Raw genomic sequence first — 16,306 nt, 5'->3', positions numbered from 1 at the left:
ACGTTAAACATTAATATGCTTTAGGTTCACTCCTCTGCTCACTTGTAAAAACCAGGACTTCAACAAAGGGCTCTTACCCTCTTTTGTCAAATTGTTCCTCTGGGAAATGGATCCAAAAAAGAAAAACTCTCTGGCTGCAAATGTCTATGACACACTCGCGCAACCGCGAACTCGACCGAAAGGTATTGGAGAGCTTTACTGAGCAGTTCCAGTTCCAAAATGGCAGCTTGCTGCGCTTTGCTCCTCAGCGCAGATTACCTGTAAAGGGAGTGCTTTCACCCCCAGCTTAACGTTGCTGCTGCTCATTTGCTTTTCCAACCCCCTGCCTGCCACATTGCTCTATCGTTTGCTTCCCTACGCCCTCCCTGCTCCTTTCCCGCCATGCCAATGTTTTTGCTTCTCCACACCCTCCCAGTCTGTGTTCAACCACACAAACACACTTTTAAAAAAGCATTTGGCATGCAATAGGTCTTGCATTTGTGAGAGTTTAAGCTATTATGTTTAAAACAAAACATAAATAAAAGGCATTGTCATTTACTATGCCAATAGCTCAAACTCACGTAAATGTGAGACCTATTGCATTGCAAATGCTTGTTAAAGAAAGCAGTGAAAGCACTCCAGAGAGCTTTCGCCTCCAAAGGGGGATTAAATATAATTGCCGATTCCCCAATCGGAAGGTATCATTTTTTTGGGTGTTTTGGTATTTCCCAAATGTTACAGTCCATGGACGCTTCGAGCGTTCCTGGAGACTATGTCGGCACCAGCACCTTCTGCACGGTACTACAGCAATCCTCATGGACACATTGGATGATTCTCTCACCTCGACGCTGGGTCGCGCAGATGGCGTGACGCAGCACGTACGGCATGACGCTGATGTTCCAGTACAGTCTCACCTAGAGACAACGTGGCTGAAACTGGCTTAACCCCTTGAGCGCGGCCGCGATTCTGCGCCTGTGCGGCACATTCAGATTGCGGGTGCGGTCATGACAGCCAGGAGCCCTCATCAGCACATGAGCACTGTGTGCCATGACGGCTCCCGGCCGTCATTAGCATGGAAGGGGTTAATCGAAACAAGTAGGCGAACACAAACAACGGAAACTCCCTAAATGTCCGTCACGTGCCAGCACTAAAGGCCTGATACACAAAGCAGGGAGATAGGAGGCAAGGTACATGCTCAAGCGCTTTCTACCTTTCTCAAACAAAATGCCGCTGTTTTTTTTTTTTTTTTTAACGTTTTGAGGTTCCTGAAGTTTCAAAAGGTGGTACGTGAAGAATAATTTATGTTAAACACACTCCTTTCGTAAAGTGCCAATCCAGTCGCTGCCAGGTCTACTATGTATTTAGAAAAAAATGGATTCCTGTAAAATCCTACTTTTTGTTTTAATCAATAATGTAAAAATACTGCCTGCGATTGTGCGATACTGCCCAGGTGGCAACCCTATGCACAGATGTTTGCACCAGCGCTCTGCTAAAGAGTAAACGGGTTCCAGGAACAGTAAATGGTTGGCCCTACAGTTCAATATGGGGTGCTGGGGGTAGACTTGCTTGGTAAACAACAAATTTTGGTAAGCATGTTCTCCAGATGGGCTGACGCTAGTTTGTAACTTCACCTCCTTATTTAGGGTACTACTTCAGCTGGGGCGAAATAGCGTGAAACCACTGTTGGTTCAACGTGAAACCACTGTTGGTTCAACGTTTTGAAGAGATTTACGTAACAAGAAAATCACTACTCATTGCATGGGTGTCGACTCACCAAAAATCAGGGTAAGAGGACTAGCCATACGGCACCCATTAACACAATGGTACCACAAGCTGGCCGTTTGTTTACTCTGAACCCTTCAGAAGAAGACTCCTATTTGCTACAGGGGTTTCAAAAAGCATGAACTATAGAACATAATTGGTCTCTAAAGGCCTTGTTTATTCATGTTCGTGCTTTCGTGACCGCCGAGACGACGAGTAGCAGTAGCTAAGAGTTCCAACACTTGCTTAGAATCGACTTCTCTTTGCTAAAGGACAGAAGATGAAAAACAACCATTTGTTGTGAAAATGCAAAGTATGGTTGAAAAGTGATGGATAGCAAGGAAACTACTTTCAACATCATAAAGTTCACAGACCCCCGCAAGGGATCCATTGGGTGGGAGTGATGATGCTAGGGACAAAATAGAAAAACCTTAAGTTTACAGACGGCCGTAAGAGATCAATGGAATTGTAATGCTAGAGACAAAGGGTAGATTAAAGTTCTCGGGCCACTGTAAGAGATAAGGAGGTGGGGTGGTAATGCTTGGGACAAAATAGGGTATCCTAAAGTCAAAGTAGCCACTCCAGGCAACGAGCGCCAGGCACTTCGATGACAGGATGTACTCAACATGCCATATGGCTATCTGGAGGTTCAGTGAAGAATGAAATATGGCCTCTCCCATAAATCATTGCATCTCTTGATAAAGAAGAAATATAATCATCTCCCCATGACTGAGAAAGACAAGTTGTATTCTTCAAAAAGCATAAAAGAAGAAGACTCCTTGTTCCGCTTATTCAATACACGTTATTCACCATTGAGACCCAATGCTTTAAAAATTATTTTGTACCATTGGTCAAATCCCTCACATTTATTTTACTATAAAATAGCTACGCCATGGTGAAATAACTTCAGTGGATCCTCGAGTCCTGTTTGCGCTTGGCCTTTTATTAAGTTGGTTTCTGGCCTTGATACTCGGTACTAGCCAGGGTTTCAGATGAACTAGGTATGGTGGTAGCTATTGGCAGGGTTGCAATGCTGATTTGAATTGATCTTTTGGCAGCTTTCGACACAGTCGACCAGCAGATCCTCATACATCGATTGCTGATTTACACGTGTGCTGCCCTTTCTTCAGGTGGATTAAAACTGAAGCGGTTCAGCTGAGCACATTCTCATCTTCATTAAACAACTTCTGCAGGGGGCTGCCCTCAATACTTTTCAGTCTCTAGGACACCTCTGTCTAGTCTGTCTTACAGAGTGGAATGTTCCTTCTTCAATCAGGCTGCTGATACCAAACAATGGCTGCTAAAGGATGGGGTGGGGGGGCTTAGTGGCTGCTGGTAATATTACCAGGGAAGGGGGTGTGGCACACACATACATCTCACTCATACCCTTTCATTCACACACACATTCACAACACTCACTAACAAATATACATACATTCACACAACATTTAAATCTAACCTCAACAGCAGCCCTCTGAAGCCTCGAGGTCCCAGGAGGATTGGGACAGCTGCTTGAGGGAAGGCAGAAATCCCAGGCCTCGGAGGTCCCAGGAGGGTTGGAACTCTTGCCTTGCCTCATGGGCTGACCTAAGGTAAGGCAGCAGTCCCAATATCGTCAGAGTGGGAAGGGGCAAATGAGACTGCTGACCCCTCCCTATTCTGTGACGAGGTGCGATTGACACTTTGCCTGTGGCACTTCAGGGCTTAAAACTGAAGCACCTAGGTCTGAGGCAATTGGTGGCGCTCCCCTTCATCAGGAGGATGAGGGCCTCAAGGCACTTGTGCCAGGCTGAGGTCACGCCCACAGGGCTGTGAAATCCTCAGCATGGCAAAGTGCAGCTCAGGCAGCCGGGGCCCTGCCCATTTAGATCATGTCTAGCTCCTGGCTGCCTGAACTGAACCAGAAAAGTCTCTGTCGGACACCCACCCTTCTTGCCTAGAAAAAGGTGCGCGGGGCAGGCCGCTGCTGGAAAGACTGCCCTCTGTGGTCCTCTCATGAGCCCTTGCTCTTAACCACTGGTGAATAAACAAACATTTCCTTAAGCCGAACCATTTTAAGGTGGAAGCACAGGGAATCCGTGGGAACAGTGGGGCTGCTGTGGCGGTGTAGAGGCGGAGTTACAGATATTTAGCAGGTAAAGTAAATGCTGACGGCCCTAAATTCTATAGGAACAAAAAAGTGGGAAACATATGTTTGATTAACAACAGGACGCACAGCATTTTCTAAAAAGAAAGACTTGCAATCCGGTTTCTCTGACTCTGTAAATCTTTTCACTATGCTTAGTCAAGATACTCAAGCATGGCAAAACGGTCTAGTGATCACAAGCAAGCAATGGGAACGAGTAACCATGGGAACCAAAGTAAACACTGTGAGAGATGGACAGCCGCGTACATGTCTCTCAGAACCGGCTGACTCACGGGACGCACACTCAGCGCAAAACTGAGAACGTGGAAAGAAAACATTCAGAAGGATAGGTCGTTTTGTCACAGAGACTGGGAAAATGTTTTGATTGCAAAGCTTAAAATTAGGAGTTTTGCACGGTTTATCGAAAAAGTACTCTAAAAAAGCTAATCGTGGCATCACCTGCCTGATTTGTTTTGCAGTGAGGTGGTTCGCTGTCCTTGAGCTAAGGATACAGGCACTGGTGTTTTTGAGACACCCAATCAAAATTAGCTACTGCCTGATGCGCTATCTAGCCTCACTTCCTGTTAATCTACAAAAGGGCGGAACCAGAGAGTTGCACACTTAAGGCAATCCGCAAGCCTTGACAAGCTAAAAGGGACGTCAGCCTGGCCTCACAGCCCCCTAGTGAAAAGAGAAAAGTATCATATGTTTAGATCACCGACACCATTACCCAACAGAAAGGATACCGACACCCTTACCCAACAGAAAGGATAGTTCAAAATCATCCTCAAAATATGGAAAGGCTGAGGTAGGCTCGCTGGGATTGGACCCTGGCCAGGCAGGTTGCACAATTTCTTGTAGCAGGCACATTATCCCACTGAACTATCTGCTTTGGATAAATAAGCGAGGATGTTGTTCTTGGTTAGAATGACAGCTCCCTGCATAAAACGACACCCACCGACCCCCTCGGGGTGTGGAATCGCACAGCAGAGCTGCGTCCTTTGTGCAGGACGCTAGAGCCCAGCTTGCGTTCACATTTCCAAGTCGCAGCTCTTCCTGCTGCAGGAAAGGGGCAGTTGTGGGTCTGAGAGACGCTGTAAGACAACAAAAACAAGGTGGGCGGTGCTATGGAAAGGTTAAGCAGCGTCTGAGTCCGTGCTCGAGCGCACTTTAGGTCCGCGAGGTGACAATGCACCGCGTGCTTCTTCTCCTCCGTGTTTTTTCTCAAGTTAAACATAGCTTGGTACCTGCACGAGCTTATCAAGAGGTTCTCGTCGGTGTCAAAAGCACTTCACCTCCTCCAATGAGGCCTTGTAACGAATCCATGTAGAATGTCCAGGTAAATATGAACAAGTGGGAGAGGATGTAGCCTTACGGCTAGAGCAGTCGAACTTGAAGCTGGGGAACCGGGCTTGAGTCTCGGCAACCACGCTCAACATCTTCTGATTCTGGGCAAATCACGTAATCTATTCCCCGTGCCTCACAGAAATTAATGTGTCCATCTGTAACGGATCTGGTGCTCATGTAAAGCGCTTGGATACCTGATATCATCGGGTCTAGTTCGCCAGGCGCGCAACAGCCATTGGACTCCCCGGGCTTCAGCCCCCCCCCCCCCCCCCCCCCCCCCCGTCGTGTGTGGCAGCCCGGGATGAGACAGATCCTGGGCGCACACACACACACCCGAACGTTTCACAGGTCTTTAAAAGACCATTTGAATGTTAATTAGGCCTTGTTGTTGTTTCACCCCTTTTCTGGAGACCCTGCAGCTCCACTCTGCCTACTGATTAAAGGTTCAGGCCCCCCCCCCCGAAATTTTTTCTTAGCCCCCAGGGAAATATGGCTCTAGTTACGCCTCTGTAGTTCGCGCTGTATAAAACTCTAAAAAGAAAAAAAAAAGTAATTGAATAAGAAGCAGGGAAATGCGAGTCCCAGTAAAGGCAACCGATGGTTAGCAATGTGAGGGTTTGCAAACCCCTTTATGTTCAGGTAAGGCCACAGTGTCTTTTGAGAAGACTCTCAGGCAGCGAATTCCAAAATGTTTGCAACTGCTCTGGCAGGAACAGGAAGCACCATGGCTCCTCTAACCAATCACAACCCTGAAATGCAGCGTTGTGATTGATCTGAGCGCTGTGGTTCGGCGCTCAGGTGGGGACTGGAAGCCTGAACATGTTCTCCACCCAGGCTGTAATACAGCCTGGGTGGAGAACATGTAAAGTGCGCATGACTGTTTGACCGGCCCAAGGCGGCCGGACAAACATTAATGTGCACGTACAGAGTGCCCACCACTCCTCCCCCTGCTCCTGTCAGCAGAGCAGCCCAGCCCGCAAAGCTACTGCAGTAGGAATAAATAAAATTATAACATCGAGTTATCATTTTATCTTGCTTCAATTACACTGCTGAAAAGCAGTGGGGCGACGTTCCTCCATCTTTGCGGAGGAGGCGCCCCGTGCAATGATTTTCTAGTCGCAAATTCAAATTCTGGCAAGTATGGCTCAGCTTTGCTTCCTTCAAAGGTAAATAAATTGAGTGCCATTCATCCAGGAAGTAGTTAAACTGGTTAACAGAAGCACTTTAGAAGAAACAACTTAATTAGCTACCACAGGTTCCATTCACTGGACTTCAAAGGAACTTAAGCATCCAGGGGCGAACTCCGCAGGGCAACAAAGGAAAAGAAAATGATAACACAATGTTCTCATCATTTCATCTTTCAGTGCGGAGGCAGTTTTGTGGAGTGGGCTGGACTGGGCAGCACAGGGGGAGGACTGGTGGCACCCTCCTAAGTGCGCATGAATGTTTGTCCGACCCTCAGGGTCTGACGAAGTCATGCGCACTATGCATGTTCTCCACCCAGGCTGCATTACAGCCTGGGTGGAAAACATGCTCAGGCTCCCATTCTCCATCTGAGCGCCGAACCACACGCTCAGACCAATCCCAAGGCTGCGATTGGCTATGGGGGAACAGAAACCAGGAAGAGCCTGAGGACGAAGAGAGGCGGCGGCCGGACAGCCGGCAGGTAAGTGATTTTTTTTTCCTCCCTCCCTCCCTGCCCCCACCCCACTGCTTCGTAGGAGCAGCCGCGACTGTAAGCATCCTCTCCTATAGGGCTACGGTGACATCCATCAATGTTGGTCCAGGTAGTGTGGGAACAAACTGTGTTGCACAAGTCATGCTGGTAGATTCATCATTGAAAAATTGGCTCGCAAAGGGCCAGATTCTGAGAATCTGGCCCTTTGCGAGCGCAATTTTTGCATTTGGGATTCATCATCCCAAATGCAAAAATCGGTAATTGCGAATTTGCTAAATTGCGAGGAATTACATTTAAGGAATCTCTATTTGAGATTCCTTAAAGGCAATTCATTAACCATTTTTAAATTGCGAAATCGCAATTTCGGGCCGCTATTTACCGCGAGGTCAAACCTCATGGTAAATAGCGAAAACTTAGAAAAATGCTTTTAAATGCATTTTTCTAAGTTGCATGTTGCACACACACATGTCCTTTGGACATGTGTGTGTGCAACACCAATGTAGATAACATTTCACGGGTGCTACAGGGTGTCCTTTGGACACCCCTAGCACCCTTGAAATCGCATCCTTATTTGCGATTAGCAAATTGCTAATCGCAAATAAGGACTAACTCCCCATTCATTCCTATGGGCCTATCGCAAATAAGGAATGTGTAGGAATCGCAATTTATTTAGCGATTCCTACATGAATCCCGTTTTGCAAGTCCTTAATAGCGCTTCCTTAATAATCGCTATTAAGGACTCGCAAAAACGGGACTTTGATGAATCTAGGGGATGATGTCTAGTTGCTATTGGTTGATCTTGGAGAACCATAGCTAGCCAATGAGCTAGTCAGATGTGCTGGCAATAACTGGATTGTGGAACCAGAAGACAGGATCAGTGTCCAATACAACATGGAAACTTACTGTCTCGCCCGCTGGTTCCGATATGAAGAACTAAGGTGGTAGAAATGTATCAAATCAGAGACATTCCAAAACTGAGCGATGATCAAAATGGGGTGCAGATGGCGATACAGCAATAAATATAGCAGAATACTGGTCTTCAAGATGCCCAAAAGTGCACATTCCTAGGAGGGCGCATGACCGCCAACACAGCAAAGCCAACTATTACAGGTGCCTCCAGTTTAGGTCCAGATCTTGGGGCTATCCATACGACAAACTTCCATGCAGTTAGTATATTAATAAAAAGGACTCATTTTCACATTTTGTTTTTAGCCTCACAGCTGCCCTCCCGGACCTAGATTGAACACCGATGCTCTGTCCAGCCAGAAGGATTGCTCAGCGAGTTAAACATTCACCACCGAGATAAGGAGGTCCTTGGGTTTGAATTGAGGCAACGCCTGACTCAGCCTTCCATGTTTCTAAGATTGGTCAATTTTATACCATTACAAGAGATAAGAGAAGCATCTCTTGTTTACAGAGCTAAATAAACTCCCTTTAGATCGGCAAGACGCCCTATAGAAACAGAAGACATTATTACAGAGCCATGCGTGGAGGCCGGATGCACCTTATAAATACATATATATCTACATTGCCTTATGTATGTGTAAAAAGTAAGCATGGTGTGAACCGTGCCAATACTAAATCATTCATTCAGGACCATTATAACCTTTTATTGGGTTGTAATGCTCAGCAGGGCGCTGCCACAGACCCCTTCCGAACAAAATGCAAATCCTGGTTCAGAAATAGAAGTGCGGGGCAGGGCCTTTTGCAGAAAAGACACGAGCAGAGGGAACGTGGGGGTGGTGGGGGGCGACAAGTGTTTATAAGTCTGTGAGTGTGACAGCGCAGACGGCTGGACATCTGCGGCAGGTCAGGGCGGGGGCATTCCGTAGCAGTCTGCCGCCAGCAGCCAGGGCGCTGGGAAGTTTTATGGGACAAAGGCTGTCAGCAGCAGCTGACCACCTGCCCCTCGAGCAGCCGGGGATGCGGGCGGGTCTCGCGCGCCATATGGCCCTGGGAACCACTGGGGCAGCCTGAAACGGCATCATCTGCATAATGGCGCGCGAGGGTCGGGTGTATGAGGGGAGAGTCAAGTGCAGGAGGGGGCGGTGGTCTAGACAGAGGCTAGGGCAGATGAGACTCGGTATGCAACATTTCCATTTCTATCCTTCGCCTTAAATCAGGGGTGTCCAACGCGAGCGTGGGTGGGCGGATACAGGCCAGATTTAGGCACCGGAGCCCTTCACCTTTCACCCTTGATGATTAAATTAGAATTTGCGAATAACTCAGTCGAAATGCTTAATTATGGAAATACACGCACCCCCTCTCTATGGATATCAAACTGCCAGGCACGCTGGCTTCTCGCTGGGGTAAGGACTAAAGAGAGTGGGGGTAAGGACTAAAGAGTGTGGGAGCACATGGGATAGCAGCGGTAGCGCCTCCAACCGCACACTGCATTCTGGTACATGTAGTTAGGGTGTGGCACTTAAAAATGGCACAGCACACTGCATTCTGGTACATGTAGTTAGGTGTGGCATTTAAAAATGACCACAGCATTCAAAACGCATCGCCCAAAAAAGAAAGGTCGCTGGATTAGCTGTGTGCCCAAAAGACTTGGGTTCAGTGTGGTTCTCAAGTGTAGCTCGATGTGGCTTAACCATCTGAACAGATTTTCGCAGGTAAACACAATATTGTTAAAAGTTCGCAAGATGTTTTCTGAAGATGATTTTCCACGTGTCAAGACGTGCATCTGTACACAAACTCTCAACCTCATAAAAGGCAAGGTGTTTGGGGGTGGGGACTACTACTGTAGAGCATGATGCGGCCTCTCCTTCAGGTTGAGCTTTCCTAAAATGTTACCGATGAATGTGGGCGGTGATGCACAAGAAAGTGCAAGGCAGTTTTATGGACACAAGGCATCTTTACACGGCTGTGGCTGCAAAACCAGAAGGCTTTAAGTAAAGATCAGATTAATTCATAAGTTTACCCTGCATCCTGCAAACTGCGAAGCGAACCCACCGTATCTGGGCCCGCATTTGTATCTACTAAGCAAACTAAGGTGCAAGGAGAGAACGTGATCTGCCAAAGATCACACTGTTTTGTCACATGGAGTAGCAGGGGTTCAACCCAGGTTTACCGGTCCAAATAGGCATCTGAACAACCAGACCACATCTACTCTTTGTTGCGACTGGAGGAATCTTCTTTGTTTTCACTCTCTTCATGCCAATTAAAGGCATTATTAAAAACAGCTTCATGGAGGTAAAGTTTTATGCTGGATAGAGACTCTATTGTATCAAGGAAAAGTAGTCTGCCGGTTATTAATTCCTATGTTTTTAAAACTATGCAATGTTAGGCATCTTGGAATCTTCCACACGGCATTAGGCGCTTTCGGTACTTGCTAAGACAAGATACGTTACCCTTGAATAATCTTCTATCCAAATGGTATGGTTCTTCCAACATATGTACCTTGTGTAACCATTCGATTCAAGACCTCTTTCATGTTCTGTTTATTTGCCCAGCTTTGTTATATTTGCGGCGTAAGTGGATAAGACCAATTTGTTTGAAACTAGGTATCTTATCTGTTAATGCATTTACTGAAGCGATTCTAAGCCCCCCTAATGAAATGTTTTGTTCTAGAATATTTAACTTTTTAAAATGTTTTTTGAACTTATATTAATTTCTGGTCTGTTATTTTTTACCTTGTCATTACTGCATGATTTTATATACTTGTACTGTTTTGTAGCTGTACTTTTTATGTGGACCTCTCACGAGTTCCAAATCATAAAATAAAAAACTTGAAACTTGACCACATCTACTCCTGTTAAAGCGTCACACTTTCAGAAGCTTAATTTACCTGGGTTCAGGGAGGTCTGGAAAGCACCGATGTCGAATGCTTTCAAGACTCACTTTTTATTAGGTCTTAGCCAGCTTAGGTTGTACACTTCAAAACGCCGGAAAAGTACGTTTTTAGTTTCTAACAAAAAAAAATAGGGTTACCAAATATGAGTGCTTTACTTCATTAGCGCTAGAGGGCCAAGCAGTGGTAGTTTAAGTGTTTCACCATTCCCAAAACGTAAAGGAACATGATGGAGTCCCCCGTGTACTAATCCTTTTGTTATGAAGTGTGCAGAATAAAAGCACCAGTGCATTCGTGGATATATTGGCGCTTGGAAGCGCACAGCATCCTCCCTTGAGAGCAGACCCCGACACCTTCCTTGATTAATACTTGGCCGGACGAAGGCACTGTTCGCACTTTAATTAAGAAGGAGACGGGCCAGGAAACTTCTACTGCTGACTATGAGACCAAGTGCAACCTCTGCTTTGCCACATTGTGTGATCCTGGGCAAGTAGAATAGTCCTCTCTCTCCAGTTCCACGTTGTCTACCAAAAGTGGGCGTGTTTCGAAAAGTCTAAACCTTCATACCCATCACACACGGGGCCAGGTAGAGTTCACATCATAAGGACATGTTTACACTCTAATGCAGTTTTTTTTTTAAACTGAAAATCAAAGGGCCCCCATTACCACCTGACACAATTCACATTACACTGACAGGAAGCTGGGGCGAATGGTGCCACTCGATGCATCTGTGCCAAGTACTGGTATCTCAGTGTGTGGGCTGAAAAAAATTAATAATGAGTATGGGGACATGTCACATTGACCTGTGCTACAGGCGTTTAATGCAATGATCCCTCCTCAAGACCTGCATGGTTCTGAAGTACTTTGGCTTGGCGGCAAAGATAATTGGGACGTTGAGGAGGGTAAATGCCTGCAATCCCTACTCTCGCTTCCCAGCTCAGCAATGGTCCAGGCAATTATAGATTTGAGTTAGGTACAACTTCATGGAGCGTACAGGCCCAAATAAAAGGCTCTGGAGTCGTCAGCACCCGGGGGGGTGGGGGTGCAGAAGGTCTCCCTCTGGTGTAGGAAGGAGATTGAATCAAGTGAATTAAATTGGGCCAAGGAGATAAGAAGGAAATGCACTAAGGTTGCAGAGAACTTAAAGGTGAGATTCTGCCAACAGTCATTCCAGGCTGAATTCTCCAAGAAGGAGCTCAGGACTCAAGGCCTTGAGCTGTCTAGAACAATTGATCAAGGCTATTTGAGCGGGAAATCATCAGTTCACTTTATGACTGCAGCCTGGCCACATGAGTCTTGGTACCCTTATTTGGACACCCTCCTGAATAAGTGGCTCAGATCTGAAGTTTTAAGAGTTAGGATAGGCATTAATCCCTGGCTGTCAAATCGGAGGGAGATGGTCACCAGGCTCCATCCGGATGGGAATTGTAAATGCTTGCTGGGCGATAAGGGAGATATGCTGCATATTTAGTTAGATTGTATGGTGCTTATACCTCAGCGTAAATTGGATTTGAGACCGGTTTTTGTAAAATATGAAATAAGGCCTCGTGCGCAGGCGATTGATTTACTCACAGAAATGCCTAACCTCGAGATTGCGATCGCTATTGGAAATTTTATGAAGTCTGCACAGCTCTTAGCAAAACATTGTAATATTTTTAGAATTATACTGGATTTTAGTGATTTTATGATGAGTATTTATAATTTTAACTTAATATGAATTAAATCTTTCTTTCTTGGTGCCATACGGGTAGAATTTTAATGAGTAAGTACGCGTTTGTATCTACTTTGTGAGCCCCAGATTGAATTTGGTCATCAAAAAGCATATCCTGGAATTAAGAATGTATTGATGAATATGTTGTTTCTTTTTGTGTTACTGAATACGTATTTATCCCTGTTGTAATGTTTATATCATTGGGTATTGCAGTTTAAAGACTAAGGTCTAAATAAACATTGCTTTTGACAAAAGTACTGGTATCGGGGTGAGCTACAGCACTGCGCCCCAACAAAAAGCGCTCAAAAGGCTTCTACAGAAGGTGCAAGCAGCGCCCTGGATACGCTGAAATAGATCATACGCCTATGAACAGGAAGAATCAACGCTCTGAGAATAGGCAGAAAGTGTAATATTTACGCTCAATATTACAGATAAGGTGCACAAGAAACATATAAAGGTGTATCTGCACGACAGGGCATAACACATATAGCAGATATACAAAAGAAGCCGTAACTGCGGCCCAAGAAGTGATACACTCAGTACATGACAACCATATAGAAGGTGGTGCAACCACCCTGCAGTCATACATGTGGGATACAAGGAATATACAGAAGTTCTAACTAGCCAAAACATACATTAGATGCAACTACCACCCTCTACATCATGCATATGGAATGAACTTATACAAAATATTAGGGGTAACAAGAAATGATACGTAAGGTACATAACATAAGAAAGGTGTAACTACTGCCTAGGTCATGATCAGCACAGGACATAAGCATACACTAGGTGCAAGTACTACACCGTGCATCATGCATATGGGACGTATGAAATCCACAGAATGTATAATGACCACCGAGGACATGAGAATGACAGACAGACATACAGAAGGCGCAACTGTCGCTCAAGCCAAGATACATCTGGTTCATAATAAACATACAGAACGTGTAACTACCGCCCAGTACATACATCACGAGTACAGGGCATCACCGTACTGAAGGTGCAGCCATAGACCAGGGCACGATACACTCTTTAGGTAAAAAGAAACTTTACTTACTTAATCTTTATTTCGATCACAAGATCATAAAAGATATACATTCAATTCTATTCAAAATTTAAAAAGCATATTAAACAACATTAGTGATCAAGATAAAAACTGGAGTTTAAAAATGTAACACAATTTTGGGACTGTCTCAAGACTTCACGTTTCCTAACACATCATTTTTACACGGCGACATCGAGCATACCACATGGAGGTTAAAAATTTAGATAGAGCAAATACTAGAGTGGGGGATAGGTCTGTCTTTAGGACTCTATAAGCGGGTAGAAAAGTTCTGAATCCCAAGTTCCTGAGCAAGGGGACTAACCAGTATTTCCTACTCCTTTCGTACCCCCTGCAAAAGAAGACGACATGAACGTCATTCTCCTTTGAATTGAATTTAAAAAGAAACACAAACTGGCCCAGGACACGTGTGGCACATAACATACACACATTAGCTGCAGCCGCCATACGTGCAACACGAGCAATAAAGAGAAGCTTCGACTACCGCAGCGGAAATCATAGGTCTGTACATCCATGCCCTCAGAAGTTTTAATTACCGCCCAGGACATGACAAGTGTAGTTTGTGACACAAAGAAGCTTTAACGACCGCCCTCAGACAGACGAAAGACAGATGGTGTCACTAAAGCCCTGGACATAGTATGGGCTGTACAAAATGCCATATGTACTCGTACGTCCCAGGGCACTATACAGGAAGGAGCAAGCAATCACTGAAGTTGTGCACATGACCCCTGAAATAAATGCACGAGCTTCAATTACTTTTCAAGCCTGGAACAAACTCTTGTAAAGCGCTTTGAGGTCCTAGAGTCTAGCTCGCGCTAAAAAGCACTGGAGAGAAACAACGCGGGCGGGGTTATAAATAAGAAAGAAGGCGGGAGCCCACCTCCTCTGTCCAACCGCCCCCTTCGGACACATATCAGGGTCTTGGAGTCTGCCTAAAAGCTAGCGTGAAAGAGTTTACGGCGGGGGTTACCTGTGAATTGGTCGGCAGCCATGTGTCACCAGCTACAGCCGAGCATCGCTCAGGCAGCGGAATGTGTGATCCTCTGCAGTCGTGAACTCCGGATTCAGACCTGTTGCAGAAAACAAAGTGCAGCGCCCAGTTAGGATATCTGTGTATTTACACCACCCTCTGCCAGCCTCTTTTATGAACGCTGCCCCGCCCCCTGCCCACTCGGAGAGTTAATGATTTAACACACAACCCCCCACCCCTCCCCCTCCAACCCCGCGAGGTAACCCTCTCCTCCCCATGCTCCCGAAGCCATTACACAAAGGGGGAGGCAGGATTATCCGGCAGGGGCCCTTGTTATCTCTGCAGGAGCTGAATATGTCCAAGATCAGCCACTGAAAGGCACTGCACGGCCGGCCTGGCCCCGGAGGCATGTCCAGGCAGAGCCAGAGCAAGGGGAACAAAGACACCGCGCAGCGGGGCTGGACAGGGGAACTAGGGGCTCTGCACAGCTGTCCAGGGTCCAAGACCGGGACATGCAGGAGAAATGAAACCAAGACGGTGCACAGCAGCCTGGCTCCGGAGGCATGTCCAGGGACAGGCTGGGAAAGGGAACTAATGCCACTCCACTGCAGGCCTGGCTCTGGAGGCATGTCCAGGAACAGGCTGAGAAAGGGAACTAATGCCACTCCTCTGCATGCCTGGCTCCAGAGGCATGTCCATGGACAGGCTGGGAAAGGGAACTAATGCCACTCCACTGCAGGCCTGGCTCTGGAAGCATGTCCATGGACAGGCTGGGAAAGGGAACTAATGCCACTCCTCTGCATGCCTGGCTCCAGAGGCATGTCCATGGACAGGCTGGGAAAGGGAACTAATGCCACTCCACTGCAGGCCTGGCTCTGGAAGCATGTCCATGGACAGGCTGGGAAAGGGAACTAATGCCACTCCACTGCAGGCCTGGCTCCGGAGGCAAGTCCATGGACAGGCTGGGAAAGGGAACTAATGCCACTCCTCTGCAGGCCTGGCTCTGGAGGCATGTCCATGGACAGGCTGGGAAAGGGAACTAATGCCACTCCACTGCAGGCCTGGCTCCGGAGGCATGTCCATGGACAGGCTGGGAAAGGGAACTAATGCCACTCCTCTGCAGGCCTGGCTCCAGAGGCATGTCCATGGACAGGCTGGGAAAGGGAACTAATGCCACTCCACTGCAGGCCTGGCTCTGGAAGCATGTCCATGGACAGGCTGGGAAAGGGAACTAATGCCACTCCACTGCAGGCCTGGCTCTGGAAGCATGTCCATGGACAGGCTGGGAAAGGGAACTAATGCCACTCCACTGCAGGCCTGGCTCTGGAGGCATGTCCATGGACAGGCTGGGAAAGGGAACTAATGCCACTCCACTGCAGGCCTGGCTCCAGAGGCATGTCCATGGACAGGCTACGTACTCATGCCACTCCTCTGCAGGCCTGGCTCTGGAGGAATGTCCATGGACAGGCTACGTACTAATGCCACTCCACTGCAGGCCTGGCTCTGGAGGCATGTCCATGGACAGGCTACGTACTAATGCCACTCCTCTGCAGGCCTGGCTCTGGAGGCATGTCCATGGACAGGCTACGTACTAATGCCACTCCACTGCAGGCCTGGCTCAAGAGGCATGTCCATGGACAGGCTGGGAAAGGGAACTAATGCCACTCCTCTGCATGCCTGGCTCCAGAGGCATGTCCATGGACAGGCTAAGGAACTAATGCCACTCCACTGCAGGCCTGGCTCCAGAGGCATGTCCATGGACAGGCTGGGAAAGGGAACTAATGCCACTCCTCTGCAGGCCTGGCTCTGGAAGCATGTCCATGGACAGGCTACATAACTAATGCCACTCCACTGCAGGCCTGGCTCAAGAGGCATG

General features: G+C 47.1%; 1 protein-coding gene across 1 annotated transcript in view; it reads right to left on the bottom strand.

The window, feature by feature from the left end:
* TSKU (tsukushi, small leucine rich proteoglycan) overlaps positions 1 to 16,306 on the bottom strand; it is an 83,820-nt gene that overhangs the window by 49,122 nt on the left and 18,392 nt on the right. Inside the window, exon 2 of the mRNA XM_086933884.1 lies at positions 14,431 to 14,530. Within this exon, the coding sequence (XP_086790010.1) occupies positions 14,431 to 14,452 (22 nt within the window). The 5' untranslated portion in view covers positions 14,453 to 14,530. The remainder of the gene's footprint in view (positions 1 to 14,430; positions 14,531 to 16,306) is intronic.

This window comes from Lissotriton vulgaris, chromosome 8, assembly GCF_964263255.1.
Source record: "Lissotriton vulgaris chromosome 8, aLisVul1.2, whole genome shotgun sequence".
Lineage (NCBI taxonomy): Eukaryota > Metazoa > Chordata > Amphibia > Caudata > Salamandridae > Lissotriton > Lissotriton vulgaris.
Note: the sequence above shows the minus strand (reverse complement) of the source record. Positions and strands in the feature narration are given on the sequence as shown.